This window comes from Dendrobates tinctorius, unplaced genomic scaffold (genome assembly GCF_039654945.1).
Source record: "Dendrobates tinctorius isolate UK_male_01 unplaced genomic scaffold, ASM3965494v1 ptg000070l, whole genome shotgun sequence".
NCBI classification, from domain to species: Eukaryota; Metazoa; Chordata; class Amphibia; order Anura; family Dendrobatidae; genus Dendrobates; species Dendrobates tinctorius.
Window position 1 is genome coordinate 74,273,135 of NW_027361738.1, and position 11,369 is coordinate 74,284,503.

The 11,369-nt window shown below is 45.0% G+C and overlaps 1 protein-coding gene across 2 annotated transcripts in view; it reads right to left on the reverse strand.

Moving 5' to 3' along the window:
* RUNDC3B (RUN domain containing 3B) overlaps nucleotides 1-9,814 on the reverse strand; it is a 174,720-nt gene extending 164,906 nt beyond the window's left edge. The window contains exon 1 of one of the 2 annotated variants that reach the window (XM_073581919.1): nucleotides 9,239-9,814. In XM_073581919.1, the coding sequence (XP_073438020.1) occupies nucleotides 9,239-9,321 (83 nt within the window). In that variant the 5' untranslated portion in view covers nucleotides 9,322-9,814. The remainder of the gene's footprint in view (nucleotides 1-9,238) is intronic. The other variant, XM_073581920.1, reaches the window with a different exon arrangement.
* Between the last annotated feature and the right edge of the window lie 1,555 nt (nucleotides 9,815-11,369).

Consider the following 11,369-nt stretch of genomic DNA (forward strand, 5'->3'; position numbering starts at 1 on the left):
TGTGGCCTCTCTTTGGTTCTGGGAGAGCTTCTTAAACCCCTGGGAAGCTCCAATCCCTGTCAGTTATACTTTTGCCTTTGGCCGAGTGTGGTGACCCCCGTGTGCCTGTGCCTGTTCGTTGTTATTGCTTGTTTATATGGTTCTGACCCGGTTCTGTTCCCCGATGTGTTTGCCTGTTGATTCTGTACTGCGCTACCCTCTCTGTGTATGACTCATTGCCTGTGACCTGACTACTCTCTGCTCGCCCCTCTTGTACCCTGCAGCTATCTCTGTGTGTGACTCATTGGCTACGTCCTGACTATTCTCACTGTCTATGCCCCTTGGTAACTTTGTCTCGCAGTTACCCTGCTAGGAGTTCTCTTGCAGCTCCTAGCTCTCTGGAGTTTAGGCCACGCCTCTAGCAGTCACGTGCTTCAGGTCCTGCAGCTCTGAAGTATGCATCTACTCGACTGCTGCCCGCTCCACAGGTATCTTTGAACACAGTTCGCTTTACTCAGGACACACGCACTGGCTCAGTGAGCAAGTGCAGTGCGTTGTTCCTGACACAATGCTTCTGTGCCGCTCTCAGGAGGTCGGGGTCCGCTCCGCTCACCGCCGTGTCTGCCGGGACTCCTCTGCTTCCTGCTTTCCTCATGAATGATTCATGAGGAAAGCAGGAACCGAAGTCCCAGACCCCTCCGCGGGCCGGTCACAGGCAGTGGGCGGGCCTGATGCAGCCCGGGGGCCGCCCCTTGCCCAGCTCTGCAATGGTGTGAACAGGGTTATACAGATGTCAACATTCTGAACTTTGCTACATATGCAGCAGAGAAAACTGTTATTGTATCAAAATGACAGCAAGCAGCCCAGTAAGTGACATCACTGGAATCAGGGTCTCCGCCCCTACATTATGCAGCTCTCACATTACATAGCAAAACCTTACTAACAATTTAGTAACGCAAACATCTTTCTGGCGGAGTAGCAGTTTCCATGCGGAGTGGCTTCACCTCACATTTGATGCTTCGTTACAGCTTGTAAGAACTGACTGGCACTACCAAAGTGCTGTAATTCCACTAGTGTTACCGCTCAGCCCACCTCCCAAAACATAACAGCACCGTGCCACCTGGAATCCGCACCCACTGTTCATCAGTCGTCACAAGACAGGGAGAGGGAAACAATGGAATTTGGAATTGTCCTTATAGGAACATTCACTTTTAGGGGGGAGTAGTCAAAGTCTGAAGAACCTTTCCTGCATTTTAGAGACAACTCATTTGAATAGCCAGAGGTGTAATAGCTCTTTTTGCCTGCGGGGGTGCTGCAGAGAAATTGAGCACTTTTTAAAATGCCTTCCCATAAATGAGAGCTGATCCCTCACAGTACCAACAGACACTCTAAACAGTTTATTTTCGTGGAGCCACTCTAACAAATATGGATGGTCCAAAAATGGAGACACTTTGATGCACTGTGGTCCCAACTGATTACTAGAATTCAGTACTCCTCCAAGTGTCGCACACCTTCCATTTTATAAAATTTGAGTTGTTAACTATCCGTCACACTCACACTCTGCTACTCCCTGCAATACAGTCACAGGTTAGGCTCTGTTCGCATCTAGTAATGTAAATGCGTTCAATGTGCGCCAATAAAACTTCTTGCCACCACTTAACATCTATGGGGTCTTGTGTACCCAACATATACCAAAACAGGGACTTTTCTGCATATCGTTGGCAGGCATGTCTTAGCATACAAGTTTTTTTTTAAACCCCATTTCACATCACTATGAATAAATGTTTTTTATATGGTATGGTAAGATGAATGGTTTCAATCAAAACTACAGCTCATCTAACAAAACAAAAAAAACCCTCACACAGTAAGTAACGTCGGAGGAAAAAAAAAAAAAAGTGCAAAATCGAAAACTGGCCGCAGCAGAAAGGGGTTTAGATCTCTCCTGTTGTGTCCACTGCAAGGAAAATACACTGCTACAAGGAGCAGAAGCTCAACGTGAGATCGGCCGATACCACGGGAAGAAGTTGTGCTTTCCTTAATTCACTCATCTTAGAAAGTTGCAAAATGTTTTAATTATAATATATATTTTGTCTTTGAAATATTCCCCATTATGAAGACATCTGCTTGCTGTTAGTGGACAGAAAAAAAACATTTTTGTTTACATAAGAAGATGCATAATTTGTAAAGACATAAGGCCGTGTTCACACGATGTGCTACTGGCGTGATTTTTGCTGCGGAAACATGATAAAATTGCTGCCTTTTCAAGAAAATCATTGCAAAAAAAAATGCATTGCAGACACATTGTTTAATATGGACTAATACAATCCTCTGTGAGCCAAGAAAGACTGCAGGATGGATCATTCTCATAAATGATTGCTGGACTGATACCTTGCTACAATGTATCAGTGCAGGGAGGATGTATGCACCTCCCACCCTGGCACGGTTCCAGCAAAGTTGGCACAAGTTGCCATGTGAGCCTTGTAGTCAACTAGCGGCCGATATTGGGTTACTGCGCTGTCAGCAGTTCTGCTTTTCCAACAATAGTGATTGGCTGCAGGGCTCATGTGACACGATAATGTCACGTAAGCCCCGGTGCTGACATGGCTGGAATGTTGCAGGGACGAAGGTATATGTTTTTTTTTTTTTTTAATAAGAGGTTAGTATTTCATTTACAAAAGGGATTGTTCAAATAGTGGACAACCCCTTTAAACTTACAGAGGAGGGATCTATTGCTCTTCTTTGTATGCCATGTGTGTAATTAATAAATACTGGTCGCACCCAGATACTTTTGGGACTGGATTTTGACATCAATTAAAAAGAACCTAATCACTTGCCAAAAATACGTCATTTTCTTTCTCTGGTGTAAATTCAGAAGTGTTCTTCTTTTGTTCCTGTGTTTCTACGTTCCCGAGATACAGCCCCATCTTCCTTGTATGGAAATATACTAGTCTTGTTATCCAAGCGGGTGTGGTACTTTTTTTTTTTTTGCTGGCATCTACATGAGGACCAAGATGCATGGTTGTCTAAGGCTATGTTCACACGTTGGGTTTTTGCAGCAGTTTCTTTGCTGCATTGCAAATTTTGAGTACCAGCAAAGTCTATGAGATTTCAGAAATCTCATACACACACATTGCTTTGTTTTTTTACCCCTGACTGATTTGGAAAACTACTGGGTGTTTGCCAACTGCGGCATACCACTTCAGCGTATCTGCAGCGGTTTTTTTACCCATAGAAAACAATGAGTAAGTGCAAAAATGCAGCAAAAATGCAGGTGTCAGTTTTTGGTGCAGAAATAAAAATGCAGCAAAACCTACTTTTTGTAAGCAGCTTCTTTACTGCCAAGAGAGCATGCTTTGCCTGCGGGAAAAAAACCGCAACATGTGTACATAGCCTAGACCAGTTTTAACTTCAGGGAAGAAGGGGTAATATCTCAGGAACAAACAAACAAAAAAGTGGCATTTACATCATGGAAAAAAACAACAACAAAAAAAACACTTTGTTCTTATTTTAACCCCTTAACGACCGCCGATACGCCTTTTAACGGCGGTAATTAAGGGTACTTAAACCACAGCGCCGTTAATTCACGGCGCTGTGATTTAAGTGAATAGCGCCCCCCAGTGTCGGATTCTCTCCAGGGTCTCGGCTGCCAGGGGTAGCCGAGACCCCAGAGAACATGAATCGGTCGGTTTTTACCGACCCCCGCTTTTGCGATCGCCGTTATTAACCCTATAACGGCGACCGCAAAAAAAAAAAAAGCCGCGATTTTACATTTAATTTCTCTTTCCTCTGATGTGATCGCACATCAGAGGATAGAGAAATAGGGTCCCCGATCCCCCCGGTCCCCTCCCGGTACCTCTCCCTTGTCCTCCGTCCCCTCCCGGTGGTCCCGCGCCCGCCGGCGTCATCCGATGGGCGCCGCCATCTTGAAAATGGCGGGCGCATGCGCAGTGCGCCCGCCGGGAATCTGCTGGCTCCGGCTGGCAGATTCCATTCATTATTTTGATCACTATGATAAACGATCATAGTGATCAAAATAATAAAAATAGTACATAACCCCCTCTTTTATCACCCCCTTATTCCGGCACACATAATGAAATAAAAAAAATATTTTTTTTTTCAGTTTTCATAAGGGTTAGGGTTAGGCTAGGGTTAGGGTTAGGCTAGGGTTAGGGTTAGGGTTAGGCTAGGGTTAGGGTTAGGCTAGGGTTAGGGTAGGGTTAGGGTTAGGCTAGGGTTAGGCTAGGGTTACGGTTAGGGTTAGGCTAGGGTTACGGTTAGGGTTAGGCTAGGGTTACGGTTAGGGTTAGGCTAGGGTTACGGTTAGGGTTAGGCTAGGGTTAGGCTAGGGTTAGGCTAGGGTTAGGGTTAGGCTAGGGTTAGGCTAGGGTTAGGGCTAGGCTAGGGTTAGAGATAGGGTTAGAGTTGGGCTAGGGTTAAGAGTTAGGGTTGGGCTAGGGTTGGGCTAGGGTTAAGGGTTAGGGTTGGGCTAGGGTTAAGGGTTAGGGTTAGGGCGAACTAGGATTAGGGTTAGGATTAGGGATTAGGGTTGGGATTAGGGTTAGGGGTGTGTTGGGGTTAGGGTTGGAGCAAGAATTGAGGGGTTTCCACTATTTACCAACTTTGGGGGTCTAAAAATTGGGGTCCTAAAAATCACTTTTGTGGAAATAAAAAAGACTTTTTATTTTCACGGCTCTGCGTTTATAAACTTCTGTGACGCGCTTGGGGGTTCAAAGTGCTCACCACACATCTAGATAAGTTCCTTAGGGGGTCTAATTTCCAAAATGGGGTCACTTGTGGGGGGTTTCCACTGTTTAGGCCCATCAGGGGCTCTGCAAACGCAACATGATGCCCGCAGACCATTCCATCAAAGTCTGCATTCCAAAATGGCACTCCTTCCCTTCCGAGCTCTCCCATGCGCCCAAACAGTGGTTCCCCCCCACATATGGGGTATCAGTGTACTCAGGACAAATTGCATAATAACTGTGGGTGTATGATTTCTCCTGTTACCCTTGTAAAAATAAAAATTTGGGCGCGAAAAGATCATTTTTGTGGAACAAAAATGGATTTCTTATTTTCACGGCTCTACGTTATAAACTTCTGTGAAGCACTTGAAGGTTCAAAGTGCTCACCACACATCTAGATAAGTTCCTTCATGGGTCTAGTTTCCAAAATGGAGTCACTTGTTGGGAGTTTCCACTGTTTAGGCCCATTAGGGGCTCTGCAAACGCAACATGATGCCCGCAGACCATTCCATCAAAGTCTGCATTCCAAAATGGCACTCCTTCCCTTCCAAGCTCTCCCATGCACCCAAACAGTGGTTCCTCCCCACATATGGGGTATCAGCGTACTCAGGACAAATCGCATAATAACTGTGGGGGTATGATTTCTCCTGTTACCCTTGTAAAAATAAAAATTTGGGGGTGAAAAGATCATTTTTGTGGAAAAAAAAATGGATTTCTTATTTTCACGGCTCTACGTTATAAACTTCTGTGAAGCACTTGAAGGTTCAAAGTGCTCACCACACATCTAGATAAGTTCCTTAATGGGTCTAGTTTCCAAAATGGGGTCACTTGTTGGAGTTTTCCACTGTTTAGGCACATTAAGGGCTCTCCGAACACAACATGGCATCCGATCTTAATTCCAGCCAATTCTGCGTTGAAAAAGTCAAACGGTGCTCCATCCCTTGCGAGCTCTGCCGTGTGCTGAAAAAGGGGTTTACCCCCACATATGGGGTATCGGCGTATTCAGGAGAAATTGTACAACAAATTTTGTGGTTGATTTTCTCTTTTAACACTTGTGAAAATAAAAAAAATTGGTTCTGAAGTAATTTTTTTCCAAAAAAAAGTTAAATGTTAATTTTTTCCATCCACATTGCTTTCGTTCCTGTGAAGCACTTAAAGGGTTAATAAACTTCTTGAATGTGGTTTTGAGCACCTTGAGGGGTCTAGTTTTTAGAATGGTGCCACTTTTGGGTATTTTCTGTCATGTACACCCCTCAAAATGACTTTAAATATGATGTGGTCCCTAAAAAAATGGTTTTGTAAATTTTGTTGTAAAAATAAGAAATCGCTGGTCAACTTTTAACCCTTATAACTTCCTAACAAAAAAAAATTTTGCATCCAAAATTGTGCTGATGTAAAGTAGACATGTGGGAAATGTTATTTATTAAGAAATTTATGTGACACATCTCTCTGATTTAAGGGCATAAAAATTTAAAGTTTTAAAATTGCAAAATTTTAAATTTTTTTGCCATATTTCTGTTTTTTTCATAAATAAACACAAGACTTATCGAAGAAATTTTACCACTAACATGAAGTACAATATGTCACGAAAAAACAATCTCAGAATCAGCAGGATCCATTAAAGCGTTCCAGAGTTATAACCTCATAAAGGGACAGTGGTCAGAATTGTAAAAATTGGCCTGGTCATTAAGCTGCAAACTGGCTCTGTCGCTAAGGGGTTAATTGTTACATATTGATAAGGAAAAAAACAAAAAACAAAAACAAAAAACTTACCATAATAATAAAAATTGCACTTGTATACAAAAAACACACACAAATATAATATATATATATATATATATATATATATATATATATATATATATATATACACACACACACACACACATTATGCACTAAAATCCAAATTCAATGACTATATTTATTTTAGTTCATGCTTTTTCCCCCAATGTGGTAATAGAAGGGACATGTTCAATTCTCAGGGTATGTGCACAACGCTGCGGATTGGGTTACGGATTTGGCCGCGTGGATTTTGTAAAATCCGCAGGTAAATCTGCAGGTCAAAATACCTGCGGTTTTATCTGCGGATTGCTCTGCGGTTTTTCATCTCCACAATGGAAGAGATGGCAAACCGCAGCAGAATCCGCAGAAAGAATTGACATGTCAATTCTTTCTGCGGTTTAGAAACCGCAGGAAAACCGCGCGGAAAAAAAAAGCTGTAAAGTTGACAATTTAATCAACTGAAATAAAAAAAACAAACCACATGTCAAAAATAGCATAATGAAAAAAAAAAAACCACTAAAAACTTTAGTTTCCTGAAGAGTTTTTCTGCGTGTGTGAACATACCCCCTTTGATGTGAATCCGTGTCAGTAAGTTATCAGTTCATGGGCAATGGCCGCTGCTGTCGTGTAATGGGGCATTTTAGGCTCCCGTTCTGGGGATTGGTGGAGGATAGGGATTAGTTAGCTAAAATGGGAATAACTTTTTAAAACTCTTTTTTTGGTCATTTTTGAAAAACGAGACATCTGCGTAGACAACTAAGGAAATCACTGGAGACCATAGAGCAGATTGTGGGGCGTCTGGTGGGCAAAAACACTTTTGACTGTTCTGATGCTTTACTGCGGCGTCGTACGGCATCCAATTTCTTTCACACACCCATAGACTTGAATGGACGAGTCTCATCCGATTTACACGCAGCCATTTTTTTCACACTCAAATTTGGTCAGTAAAAAAAAAAAAAACCTCAGTCATCTGCACGGCCCCATTGAGTAACACTGGTCCGAGTGGGATCCACCGACAGCACTCAGACCGAAAATACAGTCGTGTGGATGAGCCCTGGCGGGTATGGGATGTATATTGGACGCTACGCAGAATGTTTTAGTGGCAAACACTACCAGGGTCAGTGACTCCACATTACTGAGATGTAACAATGTAACTAACTGTAGATCACACATGGGATTTCTGTTACAAGTTTTTTTTTGTTTGTTTGTTTTTTTATAGAAATATCTCAAATATGAAAAAATATCAAAGGGATATTCCGATCTAACGCATCGTTCACCTATCCACTGGGCAAGTGATAAATGATCGGCGGAGGTTCCAGCTGTTGGACCACCAATCACCAGATCCTGTTCCTTGCAGTGACGAGACGACAACAAAGACTTATAATGAAATGACATTTATTTTTCCGTCAGTGCCATAGACTTTGATTGATCAGCAGAGGGCATCCCTCACCATTGCTCCATCCTGACTTTGGCTGGAGGTAAATGGGGGGGGGGCTGGATTTCATGTAGGGGTCCCAGCATGATCCCTCAGGGGTCCCCATTGGTGTGTGTGGGGGGGTAGGGATGGATTTCATGTAGGGGTGCCAGCAGGACCCCTTAGCGGTCCCATTAAGGTAGGGTAGCTGGACTTCATGCAGGGGTCCCAGCATCTTCTCTTAGGGGTTCCCTTGGGTCTTGGTTAGGGCTGCATTTCATGTAGGGGTCCCAGCATGATCCCTTAGGGGTCCCCATTGGTATGTGTGTGTGTGGGGGGTGGGAATGGATTTCATGTAGGGGTCCCAGCATGATTCCTTAGGGGTCCCCATGTGTGTGTGTGTGTGTGTGTGTGTGTGTGTGTGTGTGTGTGTGTGTGTGTGTGTGTGTGTGTGTGTGTGTGTGTGTGTGTGGGAATGGATTTCATGTAGGGGTCCCAGCAGGACCCCTTAGCGGTCACATTAAGGTAGGGTAGCTGGACTTCATGCAGGGGTCCCAGCATCTTCTCTTAGGGGTTCCCTTGGGTCTTGGTTAGTGCTGCATTTCATGTAGGGGTCCCAGCATGATCCCTTAGGGGTCCCCATTGGTATGTGTGTGTGTGGGGGGTGGGAATGGATTTCATGTAGGGGTCCCAGCAGGACCCCTTAGCGGTCACATTAAGGTAGGGTAGCTGGACTTCATGCAGGGGTCCCAGCATGATCTCTTACAGGTTTCCATGGGGGGGGGGGAATAGGGGTGGATTTCATTTAGGGGTCCCAGCTGTCAGACAATCACCTTGGCATTTACCACCTATCTAGGATACAAATGACGAATACCCCTTTATAAAGAAGAGATATGGGGTGGAAAAAGTGTCCCCCAACTCACATAACTAAAACTCCATCTACTCTAAAGTCTGGCAAAATTATCCTATAACCAGAAGGATGAAATGTAACAACGACAAAGTCAGGACCCTGACAAATCCCACCAATCACTGAGCCAATAGCAATTGCTAATTATTGATCACATCTGCAATGACTGTCTACCCCTAATGGTTCCATGCATGGTCAGGGAGCAGGACAGGTAACATCAGCCCCATACACCGCTCTAGGAGAACCAGAGCCAAGTTTCCCCAACTCCCAGCTGTCACCTATAGCTTTACATAGGACTGCAGGTAATAGTTACAACAATGCACACAAAGAGTTACCCATTCAACTCTGCTACATGTCATTGCACATGATACAATGCAAACAATGGGGGGCACCTGACACCCCCCACAGTGTTACCTGCAGACTGTGATCAGGTTCTTCCTCTCCACTGCTGCATTCCTGGAGGCATTCTTCTTCCTGGCCAGGCTGAGGGCAGCCATCTCCACACTGGACTGCCAGCCTATTGTCTCCTCTGTAGGAATATTAGAGTCCTGACTGATGAGCTGCTCCTCTCCTCCTCCTCTCCGGCTGATGTCACTCTGGTCACAGGCTGGGGTGCAGCAGAAGACTGGGGAGGGGGTCAGAGCTCGCAGATCCTCAGGGACCTCCAGCTGGGCACAGGGCTGCAGCCTGGCACACTCCTTCTGGTGCCACTTGCAGGGCAGCAGGTGCTCCTCCGTGGTAATGGCTTAGCCCCCAGTGACTGCTCCTCTCCTTGCACAGAGCAGCTGCTCCTTAGTCATACAGCTGGAGCCAGCTCCTTCTCCTCCTCATGTGACTGGAGCGGAAGTGCAGCAGCAGTCAGCCAGAGCTCAGCACAGGACAGCTCCCAATGGGGGCTCCTGGGGAAGCAGCAGTGCCAGCTGGGAGATGGAGGCACTGCCAGTGTGTGCAGCTCTGCTACATCACAGGGACGCTGCAGCCTTCCAGCCCCACTGCAGCTGAACTCTTAAAGGGGAACTCTAGAATTATAGGAATATTACTTGGTTTCCAGCTGTAAGATAATGGGATAGATGTCCCTAACTCCCTCTCCCCTGGTTTCACAAAGCAATTTATTTCATGAGCAGGTCCATAATCTCATTTATTGCATCGTTTTTTTGGACATTGTCTACTGGGTTTCACACATGTTCATATGCAAAAGTACCGCATCCTCATTTGGGATCTCAAGGGGTTTTCTGATTTTAATTTTTTTTGGGGGGACCCGTCCCTCAGTTTGTTTGTTAAAAAAAAAAAAGTGCCTTACACATCGTCCACAGGTCCAGAGACACTGAGCCTCCAAATCTAGTCCCAATGTCTGTTATTGTCTGTAGGGCCAATATCACTTTGACAGAGCTGCAGCCAATCGGTGCGATCAGCAGCTGGTGAACTCATCTAGAGCGGAAGAGTAGAGCTCACTGATTGGCTGCAGGGTTGTCTATGTGACAGCAGCACTGCTGACAATAAAAGACGCCAGCGGCAGAGAATCAGCTCTAGACCCAGGCACAATTTGCACAATTTGATTAAAAAAAAACTGCTCCTGGTGGAGTAATGGGTTTCCAAAAAGTGGAAAATCGAATTTAAAGGGAACCTGTCACCCCCCTCCAGGCATTTTTAAGTAAAAGAGCCACCTTGTGCAGCACTAATGCTGCATTCTGTCACTCTGTTACTTAGCTTCCGTTCCACCGCAAAAATAATCGTTTATGAAATTGATCAAAAATACCTGAAATGTGACCGGGGGGCAGGTCTTTCGCTCTCTGACAGACGCCTCACATCCATCACTCATTTCGTATTTGGCGCCGCCTCCTCAGTTTTCTTTTGAAATGCTGGCGCCTGCGCTGTACTATATCTTCTTGGGCATGCGCAGAAGGGGAGGAACGGAATAATAGTGATAGAAGTCCTCGCCCCCCCCAAAGTATTTATCCTCTTAATATATTGCAGTCATCATATTATACAGCACTGTGTACTTACAATTGCTCATTTTGCCTTTCTACCTGGCTAATTCTTCTCTTTTCTCTGCTCTATGTAGAAACCAAAGTCTTTTGTCCATGCATAAATCATTCCCCTCTTCAACTTCTGACCCAACTGCTCCCTCCTCTCCCTGCCAGGGACCTTTGCAGTGAGTGATGACTCATACAAGGAGCATAGACTTCCTGTTTCTACATAGAACTTAGAAGGATTCAGCTACAGTAGTCTGTGTTTAAAGGGAATCTGTCACCCCATTTTTCGAGTATCAGCTGCCGGCACCGCCATCAGTGGCTTATCTACAGCATTCTGTAATGCTGTAGATAAGCCCCCGATGTAACCTGAAAGATAATAAAAATGAGTTATATTATACTCACCCAGGGGTGGTCCGGGTCCGGTTTTGGTCCGATGGGTGTCGCGGTCCGGTCCAGCGCCTCCCATCTTCATACGATGCTGTCCTCATCTTTGCTGCCTGTCGTGACTCCTGCGCAGGCGCACTGTTCTGCCCTGTTGAGGGCAGAACAGAGTCCTGCAGTGCGCAGGCGCC